The sequence below is a fragment of the Parus major genome, chromosome Z, assembly GCF_001522545.3.
Source record: "Parus major isolate Abel chromosome Z, Parus_major1.1, whole genome shotgun sequence".
Classification (NCBI taxonomy): Eukaryota; Metazoa; Chordata; class Aves; order Passeriformes; family Paridae; genus Parus; species Parus major.
In genome coordinates, this window is record NC_031799.1 from 12,848,970 (window position 1) to 12,865,324 (window position 16,355).

The 16,355-nt window shown below is 40.7% G+C and overlaps 1 protein-coding gene across 1 annotated transcript in view; it reads right to left on the reverse strand.

Annotated features, from left to right (window-relative positions):
* Positions 1 to 2,459: 2,459 nt before the first annotated feature.
* The window catches only part of PLCXD3 (phosphatidylinositol specific phospholipase C X domain containing 3), a 75,032-nt gene continuing 61,136 nt past the window's right edge, over positions 2,460 to 16,355 (reverse strand). Inside the window, exon 3 of the mRNA XM_015652097.1 lies at positions 2,460 to 3,875. Within this exon, the coding sequence (XP_015507583.1) occupies positions 3,719 to 3,875 (157 nt within the window). The 3' untranslated portion in view covers positions 2,460 to 3,718. The remainder of the gene's footprint in view (positions 3,876 to 16,355) is intronic.

A 16,355-nucleotide genomic window follows, 5' to 3' on the forward strand; every position in this document is an offset into this window, starting at 1 on the left:
TCAGAGGACATTTTTTTTTGCTTTGCTTTTATTTTCTATTTATTTCCAATTGAGAATTAGAATAAAACTGACACTAAGCAAACATTTTATAACAATGCTAACAAACTCTAGAAAGCTCTATACTTATTCATATATACAGGCACACACACATACACTTTTTAAAATATAGCAAAGCATTTGCCTTGAGTACACCTCTGAGCAAGCAAAAAGCCTGGTGTGTCTGTGTGTGTGTTTGAGCAGGGGTACCAGCAGAAATCTGGTGTTGATGCTCTCAGATGCAACAGAATTTCAGCCAGAATACAAAAAGAGAGAAACCTAATTTTCACTCTACCCAAGGATTCAGATTCCTTTACTGTATTAGAAGGCTAGATTAATTCTTTTGACTATATTTAAGCAGCTGAAGAATCATAGAAGGAGTCTGGAAACAACCAACTCCAGCTAAATGGAAAAAAGAGCATTTCACACCACACTGCCAATAAATAAGCAAACATTTTTACATTTCTATGTAGGACACCCACATAGGTGTGGGTTCAAAAATTTATTTTCATGTTTCATTTTATATATCTGTTACATAAATTTTACTTGGAGAGCCTGTGGAAACCAGAAACAAAGTCTATCAAGCCACTCTATAACTTGCTTAGTTGTGGATGAAAGCATTAAAGTCATACCCCTTGTTCAACAAAACCATGACTTGTCACTCTAAGTAAATTTTTGGTGCAGTCCGGATGAAGTCTAAATGCCACAAAAAACCTTACTAGCTTAGATCACAGATTTCACTGGGGATGACTCGTACAGTCCTAACCTATACAGAAGAGAATGCTACTGAAAGGGCCATCATGACTTTGTAACAGCTGCATGGGTTTTTTTCAAACAAATTTATAGTAGTCCTGTCCAGAACCCCAAAGATCATTATGCAAGTGTACAAGGATGTCTGTGTTATACACATACATTTAAATGTGTCATTATACTACACATACACTTAAATTATTCTTTATTCTACACTCACATGTGCATACACTTTTTCCAAGACAACCTCTCAGTACAAAATAGCAGGAAGTGTTCTTTTTATTCCACTCCCTAAACTAAAGCAAACAAACCCCCCATAATGCTTGTTATCCATCTGTTCAATATGACCATTTCTGAATTTCTAAACTTTGATGGGAGACAGTAGTCATTATCATCTGACAGAAAATAGCAATGGACTGTATGATGCAATTCTCTCTTCTTGCTCAACTAAAAGTTCTAGTAATATCAACAGAGAATTGACTTTAAATCCATCCCATAAATCCCTGCAATATTTCAAAGAGCATTTCCTTGTAAGATGTTATACTATTTATTGTTTTGTACAGATAAGATGTTTTACTTTCCAAAGTTGGGTATCTGTGTATTGATGTGTCCAGGAGATAGGACTGCCTGTATTTTATCCAGTTAGGTGTCATACAGTTGCAATGCTCTCATTTTATAAATCACTAAGTTTTCCATTTACTTTTTATATATATTTCTTTAAAACTATGATGATCAGTGATTTTGTTGCTGGAACAGTGTCATTCAACAGATTTTCAATCTTATGCTATGCAGTATTATATCCCACAGACAATTTAAGGACTGTAGAGTACTGCTATTACCTAGAATTGAACCACTACACTCTTTAGTACAGGAACTTTTCACTGATGAAACTGGTACTGATTCTTTGTAATCAATGGGAAAGTGTTCTGTTTATAAGCTTCTTAAAGAAAAGCTTAGACTGCACCTATTTTTAAATGCAGTTTCAGTTTTGCAGAAATCAGATTTCTACCATGGGACAAAATACTGCACATCATAAGAGTACACACAACTCACTTACCTTATGCACAATCCACACTAAACACACACTAAATTGAGTTTTCCTACTCAATTCAATGGATATGTGATCAGGCTCTTCCATAAGATTAATCCTGGGAAGAAGTGGTGCTCAAAACTTCCCTAACTGTATTCCTGCTGGAACCAGGGAAAAAATAAGGAACAGCAGCTGTTCCTTAGAGGTTCATATTGTGACCAGTGTTATTTAATATCTTGCTTAATGACACAGATGAAGAAATCTAGTGCACCCTCAGCAAATTTGCAGGTAACACCAAGCTGAGTGGTGCTGTTGACACACCTGAAGGATGAGATGCCATCCAGAGAGACCTGGACAAGCTGGAGAAGTGGATCCATGGGAATTTCATATGGTTTAACAATACTAAGTGCACAGGCAGCCCCTGGTGTCAGCACAGGCTGGGCATGAACAGACCCAGAGCAGCCCTGCCCAGAAGGACCTGGGGGTGCTGTGGGTGAGAGGCTGGACATGCCCTGGCCATGGCACTCACAGCCCAGAGAGCCAAACGTGTCCTGGGCTGCATCCAGAGCCCCGTGGGCAGCAGGGGAGGGAGGGGATTCTGCCCCTCTGCTCTGCTCTGCTGAGACCCAGCTGGAGCATCCAGAGCTGGGGTCTCTGCATAAAAAGGACATGGAACTGTTGGAGCCAGTCCAGAGGAGGCCATGAAGTTGATCAGAAGGATGGAGCGCCTCTCCTATGAGGAAAGGCTGAGGGAGAATTGGGATTGTTCAGTCTGGAGAAGAGAAGACTTTGGGGTGACCTAATTTTGGCCATCCAGTACCTGATGGGAGTCTACAAGAAAAATGGAGAGAGACTTTTTACAAGGACATATAGTGACAGACAAGCGGGAATGGTTCAGGCTGAGAGTAGGTTTAGATTAGATATTAGGAAAAAATTCTTTGCTGTAAGAGTGATGAGGCACTAGAACACGTTGCCAAGAAAAGTTGTGGATGCCCCCATGCCTGGAAGTGTGAAAAACCAGGCTGGATGGAGCTCTGAGCAACCTGGTTTAGTGAAAAGTGTCCTGCCAATGGCCAGGGTGTTGAAATACTTTGTGATTACAGAGTTAGGCCAGTATCACATATCTGCTGGCTTGACCTGAGGCAGAGACACTGGAAAAACCCATTTTGAGAATGAAAAGCAAGCAGGATTTTGTCTGTGCTTTGTGCAAGCTACACGGTACATCATGTTTACTGCCCACTGATTATGGTAACATAACACATCATGTTTACTGCCCACTGATTATGGTAACATAACACATGTTTACTGTCCACTGATTATGGTACATAACACATCATATTTACTGTCCACTGATTATGCATGTGTTAGAAGCATGACTTCGGATTTACATCACAAAGGCATTTAAACCTGCAGCTCATTGATAAATATGATCAGTTAAACCACCTAACAGATGAAATGTAGCAGCTTGAACTTGTCGTGCCAGATATACTGTCCTCAGTCTCCTGGTGCAATGCTCACACCATTTGGAATCCTGCTGTGAGCAGGAAGAGGACAATATATACATCCCCTTGCTCTGAAAACAACAAATTTCTTGGCACTGTTCATAACCACAGAAGACACATGAATCACATTTGGTACCTCATGGAGAACCTGTAAATGGCCTTCTTTTGTCAAACACTGTAAACATGTTTAGTTTTGCTCTTCACATTAAACACAAACATGAAAAAATGATCATAAATGATGAAAACATTTCCCTTATGCCCACCCACTAAAGCCCTAAACACCTCAGTGTGTTACAAGAAGATGAGTGTTTTACAATATAATCCTTTTACAATACAATCTTTCTTTTTTTTTTTTTTTTCAAATTCTGAATAATGCAACAACATACATATCACAGTACTATCAAGTAGTGTCATCTTCACCTTCATCCAGAGAATAGTTGAGCTTTATGACTGTGCTGATAAAGTCACCAAGTTCTACAAAATCTGCAGTGATAATATTCACACCACTTTCTCCTGCTTTCTGAGTTCGGACCCACTCCATCATTGCAGGAAGAGCCCTAAGGAGAAAAGAGGAACAATAATTACTCAAAAAATCAGAGAGACAAGTGTATCGAGGCAGGATTTACCAACAGTGTCTCCCATTGATCTTACTTGGTTCCTAAGGGAAAGAAACCAAGTGAGACAGGATACAGGTTACTGGTTAAGCTTTTTTAAAACCCTTTTTAATTTTCATTCTCTGGGGAAATAATATGTTGATTGCACTTCAGCTTCTCAGTAGGAAAGAATGGAAGGAAGATCATGCAGGCTTAGAGTAATTGTTGATTTTGCCTAAGGCAAAATTGGACCATGGACCAGATACTTTCTGATATCATCTGGCCATACGACTCCAAGGGAATTGCTCATGGAAAAACAAGTAACAGAGAATTCAAGCCATTTGCAAAGTGCGTTTGATAGACTCAAGGAAATGCTAAAAATAGTATTTTGAGGAACACAGAAACAACCATGATTCCTACAAGTATAAGCACAGCATACACCAAAACCCCTTTCTTCACCAGTACTGATACTCAAGCCATGAATTAGACTTAATCATAGACTAGTGGTTGATAACAGAAATAGAAAGCAGCAAAATCATATCAACTCTTTTCTAAGATGGCAGATTTTAATTATGTCAGATCCTTAGCACAGAAAAACTGGCGTCTAAAGGATATTTGCCTTACTGTGTTTCTGAGTATAAAGAAATTTTTCTGACATTTTTCTGTGAAAATACAAACTAGCAATCACAAGAAACATCTGTAAGAAAAATAAAAGGCTCCTTAGTCCTGCTGAGGCTGTCAAGCAGCAAAATCCAGTTTTCAGAAGAAAGAAGTTAACTGAGCTACAAAAAAATAAGGTACATTCTTCAGAGAAAGGGCATTTTTCTGAGAAAGGGTAATTGACCATTGGTATAAAATCCCAATGACTGTGACAAACTCTGCAGCACTTTGAGTCTTTAAATCTAGCTTGGGTATCATTCCAAAATTATACTCTTGGTCTACCTCAAGCTGCTGAGTTAAATAAAATAATCTAAGGTCTGGGCAGGGCTGCAGTCAGTTTAGATGAACATTGTGTTCTCTCTTTGCTCAAAGATCTATAAATCTGTGATTTCCCCTAAACCAGCACAGACACAAGGTACATGGAAAATTTTTGTCTGACAGTTATTTAAATGCAGGTGAACATGCTGAACCTATATCTTCTCTCAAAAGCTTTAGAAAACAGATTTAAAGAAAAGAGAACTATTACCAGACAGAGATTGTACCTGTTAGTGGCTACTAGAATCAGTCCGTTTTAAAAATAATTTAATACAGAATAAAACCCAAGCAGCTAAAATTATTTCTCTCTATGATTTCACAGGAGAATACCAAGGTTTTATTTCACCAAAATGTACTTGAATCTACTATGAGATCCACATATCAGCAATACATTTTATTTCAGTCATTGATTCAGTATGACTGAAGCACTTATATATATGCACACCAGCTAATAAAACCAAATTCAAGCGTTCTGCTGTTTATGAACCCAGCCAGCACCTTTAGATACAATTTTATGTAATCCCGAAAAGCTGCACTCCATAGCACTGTAACAGGGCACAGATCAAGCATTAAATACCTGGCAATGCCTGGCTGCTTGAAAAGATCTGCAAGCAACCAGAACCAGAACAGATCTCAGCAGAATAGCATAGACCACCAAGGTAACAAAAGGCAGCTCAGAGCAGCTGCAAACTCCACTGCATCTTCACATGTGAAAGCTACTGCTGAACTCCATGCAGAACTCATCAAGGTTGAATTTATGAGATGGCAGTACATTGCTTTTGTATTTAATAACCTATTTAAGCCCAAAGAGTTACAGGTCTAAAGGTGAACTGATTCCTCCCTCCCTCCCTCCCCCCCCTCCCCTTTGAGGCATAATTAACTTCTTTTTGTTCTCTTTTACTTGTTCTGAAGATGGTTCTGATGTAATTCTTTCTTCACACCATGGAGTTTACTGTCCATACACTTACCCATATTGACCAAAATACTATTGTCCTTTTCCTAATGTGTTCTCAGTAAGTCAGACTCCACCAAGCAGTCATACCTTCTTTTAATTAGTGCTTTATCCTAAAGTCAGCCTGCGTTGCCATTTCATCCACAGTTGGCTTGGTTAGTTGAATGGGTCATCTTTGTTTTACTAATTTTTCACACAGGACACAGTTGCATGACCCTCTGCTCACACACGAATTGCTAGATAAAGTCATAGAAATCTTTTGTTTGTGGGACTAGAGAGCATTTAAAGATAAGTCAGAAATTAATCACATTAGCAAACAAAAAGCCATTACTTCTGGGTACTCCAGTTGAAGGTAATGCATAGCAAAGCCAAATAACACAATCCTATTTAAAAAAAGATATCTGAAGTAAAGATTCCACCGACCTTAAAGATTTGATGCAGGATCTGTAGCTCTGTTTATGACAGAAGTCAATACAAAAACCATACAGACCATCTCTTCCCCACGTGCCATCTTGAGTGTGGACTACACCAGTGACTCTAAGGAACCACACGTTGCTCAGTTTCAGCATGTATCTCAAATGCCCACAATAATTATTAGAATTAGCCTGCTTTAATATTCCTTGGGACGCTTTTCTGGTAGCAGTACAAACCTTGTTCACCCTGCCTTGTAATTTCCAAATTGTGCCTCAAACGAGTGATTGTTCTCACCAAGGGTTTTAGTCAGGCAAACAAACCACCTACAAGACTAGGTGTCCTTATGTGGTTCTCTGTCAGACATGGGGGAAGCTTCTAGAAACTTCTCATAGAAGCCACCCCTGTAGCACCCCCCACTACTGAAACCATGCTATGCAAACCCAATTTATCTTGCTGGATTGGTCAGAAATGATTTTATGCACAAGCATATACACAGAAGCCTCTCAGCCTGCAAACCCTAAGAGCATCACTGCCTCCGTGTTAGACAGGTCCTGGCTCTCCTATGCAGGATATCTCTGCTTTAGGGTGCCTCCCACAGCTGGTACAGCCCAGCTCTTATGGCTACAATCCCATTTCACACAAGGAATAATTTCTAACCTCTATGGGTTCCAAAGCCACCATGTAACCCAGAACCACATGTGAAGAAGGTGCTGCTTGTCTTTGCCTAGAGCCAAGGAGGAGAGTAGGTGTGCTCCTCCACAAGACCTGTTCCAGGAGAAAGAGAGGAGTCCTCTCCTCTTACCTCACTTCCTGGGGCACTGTTTTCATCCTGCTGCAGCTCCTCTGACCTGGGTTGGAGTTGGCCAGATCTGACCCTACCAGGCTAGTGCAGCACTGCCCCAGAAACCAGTATCTGAAGTCAATTCGTTTTTCCACATCCCTAGTGGAAGCAGAGGGTTTAATGGCACCAGTAGTGTAGGGAGGATAAAGACTCAAGGGTGGGGAGCTTGGGCACTGGCAGGGAAGGAGACAAATGGCAAGTTACCTCGGTTTGACTGTGGATTGAGATCAGTAATCCTGGTGATAAGTTTTCTGGCCTGAAGGAATATGTAGCTTTTTTTCACTAACTGAAAAGTAGGAGGTCCCAGACAGCTGCCCCTCATTGCCAGGATGGTGGGAGTAAAGCCATGTGACTGCTTGATGTGGAAGGACTTCATGGGAAGGACTGTGGTCCAGCCCCAGCCACCACCACTGCACCTCCACATAAGAACACAGGTCCACCATCCATGATGCCCAGCAGTCTTCTGAAGCAGCATTTCCATCTGCCAAAGACTGCATGAGAATGGGGAGAACAGAGAAGATCTGGGACCTACCTATGCTGTACAACACAAAGTCATGCAGCTTTTATCTCAGGTGGCACCTCACTAGGTCAGTCAGAGCTACTCATAATTTATCAGTATGAGGATGGTTTACACCATGACTGCAAGCATGCTCTACACCACCATTTTCAGCCCCCCCCCCCCCTTTTTTTTGAGGAGCCATGTACTTTCTCACATAGCATTGCTACAGCAATTTTCATTTACAACACAGTAAAATCTAGACTCAGCTTTGACACTTATTTTATTACCTCTATTTTCCCTGTTCTGCTTGCCTGCTTACATAAGCAAAAATGTGCACATATTTATTTTTAAGTTTTTCTCTTCTTTCAGGAACCATTTTCTGATGCATTAAAGGAGATCTGCTGAGAAATACTGACCTCAACTACAAAACAGGCATAGCCCTTTTTAAAGTTACTGAATATTCAAGACCTCTTTCTTCTTTTTTTTTTTAATCTATCAAAGCTCTCAAGTGACTTCAGTGGCATTGAATTTTGTTTAAAAAATAATAATTAAGCATTCAAGTTGCATCAGTTTAAGCAGTAAAGTCGTGAGTCCCATTAAAAGCTTTCAGAAAGAAAATATGATCTAATTAGTTGTATTAAAATTTGCTTTTAAAAAACCATTCTTAGGCTATTTTAGTTCAGAAAGAGGGTTGGTTATTTGGTTTTTTTAATGTCTGAGTCATGAAAGCCTGACAATGTGACAGAAGACTAATGACAGCCGTGCTGTAAGACAGGACCTCCCGTGGTGGAACAGCCGTTCCTCTCTGCAGAGCTTTCACAGGAGAGGAGAGGGAAAAGCAACTTCACGAACACAAAACAGAATGGCTATTCACTATTTAACGAGAGTTTGATCACTATAGGCAGAGAACATGTTTTCTTCTGGAGTGCAGGGAGTCAGCACAACCTAATCCACAGAGAGAAATCGGTCCCATTCACAGGGTGTGATGCTGCCAAGCATTAAGTGCCCATTCCCAGTAACACCAGTGAGAACTGCAGCAGGTCTCTATGCTCAGGGCAAAGTGACATGTGGCATTTCTTCCCTCTCCAGTGGAGCACACACCTTGCTCCCTGCAGCCTTTTGCAAATAGGTGTTACTGCTGAACAAAATCAGCACCCCTCTGCAGGAGGCTGTGCTTACACAAGCCTGACTCATAGAGTCCCTATATTCCTTAATTTCCCCCCTCTCTGTTCAATATTACCACTGCCTGCAACAACACTGAATTCCAGAGCCATAATGCAGCATATGCTCACTTTGGTTTTTCAAGGACAAAGAGAATTCATCGCTCCAGTGGGAGCAGTGCATTTCCCGTGTGTCATTGAAGCATGAAAATCATGTCTGGAAAGAACTTTGAAAAGTCATCCAAGTTCATCCAGCCCACCTTGAACAGGATTGACTACACAAAGATCAGTGATGCAGATCAGTGATACAAACCACTTCTGGTTCAGTTTAATCTATTTACAAGACCCCAGAGAGGGAGATGTCACCTTTCTGTGTATTCAGAGCACTCCTCTACAGATATCCCTATACATCCTCATTACCTCCAACTGGAGTACCCAGAAGTAATGGCATTGTGGCATGCTGCTCAAGACTGTTCACCATGCCCTCACTTTGTTCCTGCTAAAGATTTACTCTGCATCTGTAAATAAGTTTCCCTGCAAAAGTTGAGCCTTAGGTACCATTCCACATTGCATCATTCTACCATAATTTTCTCTGTGGCAAAACTATGTTAAAAGGTCCTCCTCTTTTATATGCCAGCTATTTGTTTTCACTCCCTGATCAAAATTTACAATTCTCTCAGCTGTGCTAATAGACCTAATGTGCTAAATGTGTAGAGATAAAATTAATACAACACATGGAAATGGTCTGAATTAACAGAAAGAAAACAAGTGGTTTTGCTCTCCCTCTGTTCCTGATTCATAGACAAGTTGTGGTTTGTAACAGGTCCTTGCTAACTGTTGAAATGTGACAAACAAGGAACAAATGAACTGAAGCAGAGGTTTACACAAGCTTGGCACAAAAAGGCTGTAAAGGAACTCCTCAGATGCACTTGGTTCCCCTTGGATCCTCTTTAGGCAACTGTAGCATTGTCATAAAATTGGCACAACCAAGGTCAGACTGACTCAAACCAGAAAATTTGGGCAACACTGAGTAGGAATTTCTTTCCCTGGATATGACTGGACATTACTGCACATGAGCTGCCATGTTTGCAAGGACTACCTACATTAATATCTAATAGCCTTGAATTTATTCTTCTGAAAAATCTGTCTGTAATCCAGTCATCCTCAATTGCTTTATACAATTTGGAAATGCATCTATTCAAATGACAGACAAGCATGCTGGGGTCAGATGCATCTTTTAATGTAATTATCTTAGCAGCATACTCTGCAGAGTCACTAGCGGCAAGATGTCTTCCCTCTGGCATTGAACTGCTGTTGGCTTTCTGGGTTTCTTTTATAACGGGAGGCAGAAATGAGCTCAAAAGGAGTATTTCTGTCCTCCCTTCAGAAAATATTTCAGCTGAATTTGTTAAACCTACATCTTGTACAAAAATGCAATGGGAGATTTAATAGCAGCAAAGAGTGGTTTCTAGAAGTAAATAATGTTCAACATCCCATTTTTCCCTTATTCCCTGTTTTTAGCCATTGCATCTAGAGCATTAACTAATAGCATTAGAAATTCAGGCAGCAGGAGAAGGACTCAGTGGACTCTGTAGTATAAAAGATCTCATTTAGGAGACAACTCTAGTATTTTGGCTACTCTCTTGGTTAATGCAGTAGGGAACTGAAGTGGCAAAGACAGAGCTAGAAGTTTGAGCTGCTGCCATACAAACCATGGTAGTTAGCTTTTATATTAAGCCTGAAAAAGGCTTGTAAAACATGTAGTTACCCTAGTATAGAAAATACATGATAGCCAGAGGATTTAAAGGAAAATACTACTTGCTATGAGGATATCTCTGTTCAAAGGCTGTTTTTTCGCAGTGATTCAGCAGTTCAAATTAGACAAGCCCATCAACAGCTTCTCTAACCTGGAGTTGTGCAAAGCATTTGATATGGTCATGATATCCTTGTCTCTAAAGTGGAAACATAGATTTGGTGGATGGATCACTTGGTGGATAAGGAGTTGGCTGGATAGTCACACTATCTTTAGCTGTGGTCAATGGCTTAATGTCCAGGTGGAAATCTGTGTTAAGTGGTATTCCTCAAGGGTTGGTATTGGGACTAGTGCTGTTTAACATCTTTGTTGGTCACATGGACAGTGGGATTGAGGGTTCCCTCAGCAAGTTTGTTGATGACACTGAGCTGGGTGGGGCAGTCAACACACTGGAGGGAAGGGGTGGTATACAGGGGGACCTTACAGACTTGAGAGGCAGGTCTGTGCAAACCTCATGAAGTTCAAGGTCAAATGCAAGGTTTTTCACATGAGTCAGGGCAACCCCCAGGCTAGGGGCTGATGGGATTGAGAAAAGCCCTGCAGGGATGCACTTGGAGGTGTTGATGGGTAAGAAGCTCAACATGACCTAGCAATGTGCACTTGCAGCCCATAAAGCCAGCCTGGGCTGCATCCAGCAGTGTGGCCAGGAGGCTGAAGGAGGGGATTCTGCCCCTCAGCCCCAAGGGGGTGAAGCCCCACCTGGACTGCTGCATCCAGGTCTGGAGCTCCCAAAATAAGAAGGAAATGGACTTTGGAGTATGTCTACAGGAGGCCATGAAGATGATGGGCTGAAGAAGAAGGCTGGAGTACCTCTCCTATGAACAGTCTGAGAGAACTGGGATTGTTCGGCATAAAGAGAAGGCTTCAGGGAAAACACAGAGCACATTTCAGTACCAAAATGAGGTCTACAGGAAAGCTGAAGAGGAATTCTTCTCAAAGCATGGAGTGACAGGACATGAGGAATGGCTTCAAACTGAAAAAGAGCATGTTTAGATTAGATGTTAGGAAGCAATTTTTTACCGCAGGAGTGGTGAGGCACTGAAACAAAGAAGTCACAGATGCCCCATACCTGGAAGTGTTCAAGTCCACTTGAACGGGCCTTTGAGCAACCTAATCTAGTGGAAGGTGTCCCTGCCCATGGCAGGGGGCTGGCATAAGATGACCTTTAAAAGATCTCCTACAACACAAACCATTCTATGATTCTATGTTAATCAGTTATCTCTTGGAGATCACAGAGTGCTGTGTGGGATCACAGCTGGTCAGGGAGGTCAGAGTGGTGTTCAGTCATCACCCCTTTCAACCTCTGGTAGCACAAACACAAAACTTGAACACTCATTAACACAGGTACCTCGATGAGGCATATTTTATCTGCATGAGACAGTTGGTCCTGCTCCCAGTTCCACACCGAAATCTGAGTGTTCAAGAAATATTAAAAAATTCCCATAAATGACAATATGCATGAAATATGGAAACTGGAACTGGAACTGATTGCACTGTCTGTGAAACAGAAAACCTCTGCTTTAAAGACGAAAATATCTGTCACCAATCAAAGGAACAGCTACAGGTTTGGGGGTTTTTTTCCTCCCCGATCTTCTGGTTCTTAAAAAAAAAAAGAGTTATTATTTATTCATACACCCATTACACTTGAATCTCTGCATTAAAGCATTCAAATCAGGTGTTAGAATCTGACAACAGAGCTGGAACTCCTTTGTCACAGATGTATGTTGTAGCCCGTACCAGACCATTCACAGCCAAGGTTTCCTCCACCAGACTCAGCTAAGGGCTTTTTCTCCAAGAGCTGCCACCATGTGTTACCTCTTTACAAAGAGTTGTCCTGCTGGGGAACTTATTTGAGTAGTGAAAGTATAAAATTGTTCAGCTGCTCCCCATTTTGGAGTTTTACTTGCTGCTGCTGGCTCATCTTCTTGTTACAAAACTCACATTCTTGAAAAAGTAATATTTGATTGATTCAAGAAAGAAGACAGATTTAGAGGGAAAAAAAAAAGGTAGTGCATGGAGGAAATACTCTGAAATTTAATGTAGAGAACAATGAAAGAAACATCAAAGAAGGTGATTTTTACAAGCATTTAGCCCTGCCCAGAACCTTGTAACACAGATAAATTAGCAGAGTGATTATGAAAATCCAACTTTTGAGTAAAAGGAAAAGTTAGTAAGATGGTATGTAACATTAGCAGAGAAAGCAGAGCAGCTAGGTGGAGGGCAAGTTTTATTTAAGAAACTTCTGACTGCCAGCACTATTTCTCTGCTGTACACCTTGTAACAGAATTTCACACATCATTGCACTGTTTCCACTGAAATCATTACTACAACAAATCTATATTACGTAAGTAAATAGAAAAAATATTAATTTTATGTAGCCTGCAAAACTGTTTCTTCCTGCAGATACCTTGAAATGAAAGTGAATCTCACTAATATTTGAATTCTTTGCCATTGAATATAGAGACAACTAAAAAGTATAAATCTGCAGGTGATGCAGGTGACTGTTTGCTGTAGTACCTTATTCAGTATATTCCACAAGTTATTCAGACAGACATATGCAGAATAATTCATATGGAAGGCAAAGCTGAAAAATGCAAGGAAAATAACCATATTCAAGTAAGAGAAAGTTGCAGTAAAGAGATGCATCTTATGCTATTCTCGGGATCTTAATACTTTCTTACTGTTTAGAATAAAGGTGAAAATGTACTTTGTTCATGAAACATTCAGCAAACAGATTGTGATGAAGCAATCCACCTAACAAAGTTTAAATGGAAAATTATAAAACCAAGAATTACCTCTGAAGAAGGGAAATAGTAGTTTTTCATCCCTACTGCTATTTGGACAGCAAGAAGCAAAAAATATAGTAAGGGTTTCAGGCACCACATCCAAGTAACAGAAATTTGGCATAATTACAGCTCTGATTTGAATGATGTTGTGATTAAAACAAGTCAGAAAATTAGATGGTGGAAACAAAATTACATAGGAACACACATTTTTCAGTTAATTAAAAATATATTAAATGTGTAGCTCATTTTCAGCATAGCCAATTAAACATTCTTTTCTCACTCTTTCGTCTCTTAAAACTGTCAAAACACTTCAATATTTCTAAAACACTAAGGTGGAAAATATCACATGTAAATGTTTTCTTACATATTTTTCTCATATACAACTAGTCTTCAAGTTTGTCCCCATTTCACAAATAGAATCAACAACGTTCACAATTCTGTTTTCCCAATACATTTCATTTAGCACACAAACTCCTCTGCTGTACCTCTCTACATCTGAGGCATCACATCTTCTACTTCCTGATGTCTCTTTTCTTCTTCACCAAGACTTCATCTGCAAGGCTGGTTTTATCATTTCCCTTGCAGGGCATGTACCAAATGGATTCACAGCACATACAATAAGGATGCTTATTTCACTGCTGTCACAGCCACCTCTAATGCTGTGGTGCTCCACAACCCCAGCCTGGTGCCTGGACCACAGGCACACACTTATTAACTCCTCCACAAAAGCTGCTTCATCTCACCACAGAGGAGGTTCAAGCTGCTTATTATAATTTATACATCTTCTGGCTTCTAACTCTGGACTCCCACAGCTAAACCATCTTTGTTAATCAGCTGGATCCCAGAGGCACTATCCTCCTAAATAGCATCCTGGGCATTGCTGTGAATCATTTACCAGGAGCAGCCTTCCCAGAGCTATTCCTCATTCCTTCTACTTAACTTTCCTCACAGCCTAGAATTAACAAGCCCAAAGCATTCATATGATAAACCCTTTACTATGCCAATTATAATTATCCAAAATACAGTACCCAGGAGATATTACAAAATAGTCACTGCTTTTTTACAGTGAGAAATATTTGTCCCGAATACAGCTGGTGGAGACAGGCTCACCAGATTATCTTTCTGCCAAGGTATTCCCATGTCAGGGGAACCGTGCCCCTAACACAGACTTCTCTGACTTCTCAGCAACCAGTGGGGAATGAATACTGCAAGAGCACCTTTTTCCCCACCTGCAAATGGGAGTTCCCATCCCATGTCTCAAGACCAGAGTTCTCCTAGGGCTCCCACAAGTAGACCAGCAGGAAGAAGAACACAGTGAGGTCCTGTCCTCCTATCTCCAGTGACAAAGCAAGTGCCATGGACAAGACTATGCATAGCTGCCTTTGGTAAGGCAGGTTAGTAGCCATGGCATTCTCTTGTAGAATGGGGTCTGGGAGGAACTTGCTAACTAGTGATCTCTGTTCCTCTTTCAAGAGGATGAAGCTCATCTTAAAAGCAGTCATTTTTCTCACTCCCACTTTTCCAGCTGGAAAACTTCACTGTAGGGAGCCCTTCTCTCACTTCCAGCTTAAATTTATTCAGTCAGTGTATACCTGCTGCTTTTGTAAGAATGCTTGCCCTCAGCTTAAACTGTTTCTCCTCACTGGTGTTTATTCCCGTGATATTTACAGAGAGTAGGTAATCACAGAATCTCTCAGGCTTCACTGTGCCAGGATAAATAAGACAAGCTTTCTCAGTGTCTTCAGCAATTCACTCCCTGGTTATCCTAGTTAGTAGTCCCTCTCTGCAGCTGTGCAAGTTTTATCTACTCAGAACATGGATTACCAAAACTGCATTGAACGTCCAAAAAGGTATCCTACCATACCTCAGATGGTAGTATCAGCATCTTTCTGTGCATGCTGTAAATGTCTAAGTTCATAACACAGGGATACCACCCTTTCTTCTACACAGTTTCCACCGAGGGCTAAAATTTACTCAACCATGGGCAAGATTACAGCAGCTACCTTGCCTAGCAATCGCAGCTGATGAGATCCTGCCTTATGAGAGCATGCTAACATCATTATGACCTTACATTTTATACCAATGAATTTAATCTCACTTCTTCTGCAGGCATCTTGCTACATGTCACCCCGCAGCTTTCCTCAGTTACAATGACAGACTCTTACTTTGTGTTATCAGAAAACTTATTCTTTATAGCAGAATTCAAAGTCCTTAGAGGCAAAATTAGAGATGACCAGGGTCTTGGAGGAAAGCTACTACTTTCTATAGTCTGGTACTTCTAGCAAGTCCAACTTAATTTCTGATCTCCAAACTCCATTTCAGTTTATAATACTCTACACTTAACTCTACCAACTGCATTATACATTATTTACCAGCTGCACCAGGCCATACCAAGTGTGACAAACAGGTTAAGGGAGGTAATTATGCCCCTCTGCCCTCATGAGACCCACCCCTGGAGCACTGTGTCCAGCTCTCAGGTGCTCAGCACAGGAAAGACATGTACCTGTTGGAGTGGATCCAGAGGAGGCCACAAAGATTATCAGAGAGCTAAAGCACCTTGATGAATACAGTATGAGAGAGCTGGGGGTATTCTGCCCAGAGAAAAGAAGGCTTTGGGGAGGCTCTGGAGGAAATAATATCTGCTTCTTACATTCTGTTAGATAGCTCTGCTGAGCTCTGAGCCACACTTTTAAACATTCATCACTGGCACATTTTGTAATCAAACAATAATACTCATCCTTTCTTTTAACTTAGCCTTATAGTCAAGAGTTTTGAACCATCAAGATGATGCCATCAATGGCAGCATAACATGATGGACAACACAATTCAGATCAGTCAAAAGCTGCGTCAGACTCTTCCACATTGCATGGTCCTGAATAACTACCTCTAGACTACATCTGCCAATATGCTGTCTGCCTTGAGTTCAAATAATTTTAGATTTTAGAGAAGGAAGTTTGGTCATTTAACTTCTAGCCAAAATAAAGCAGTTGAGCTTTCTCAGAGA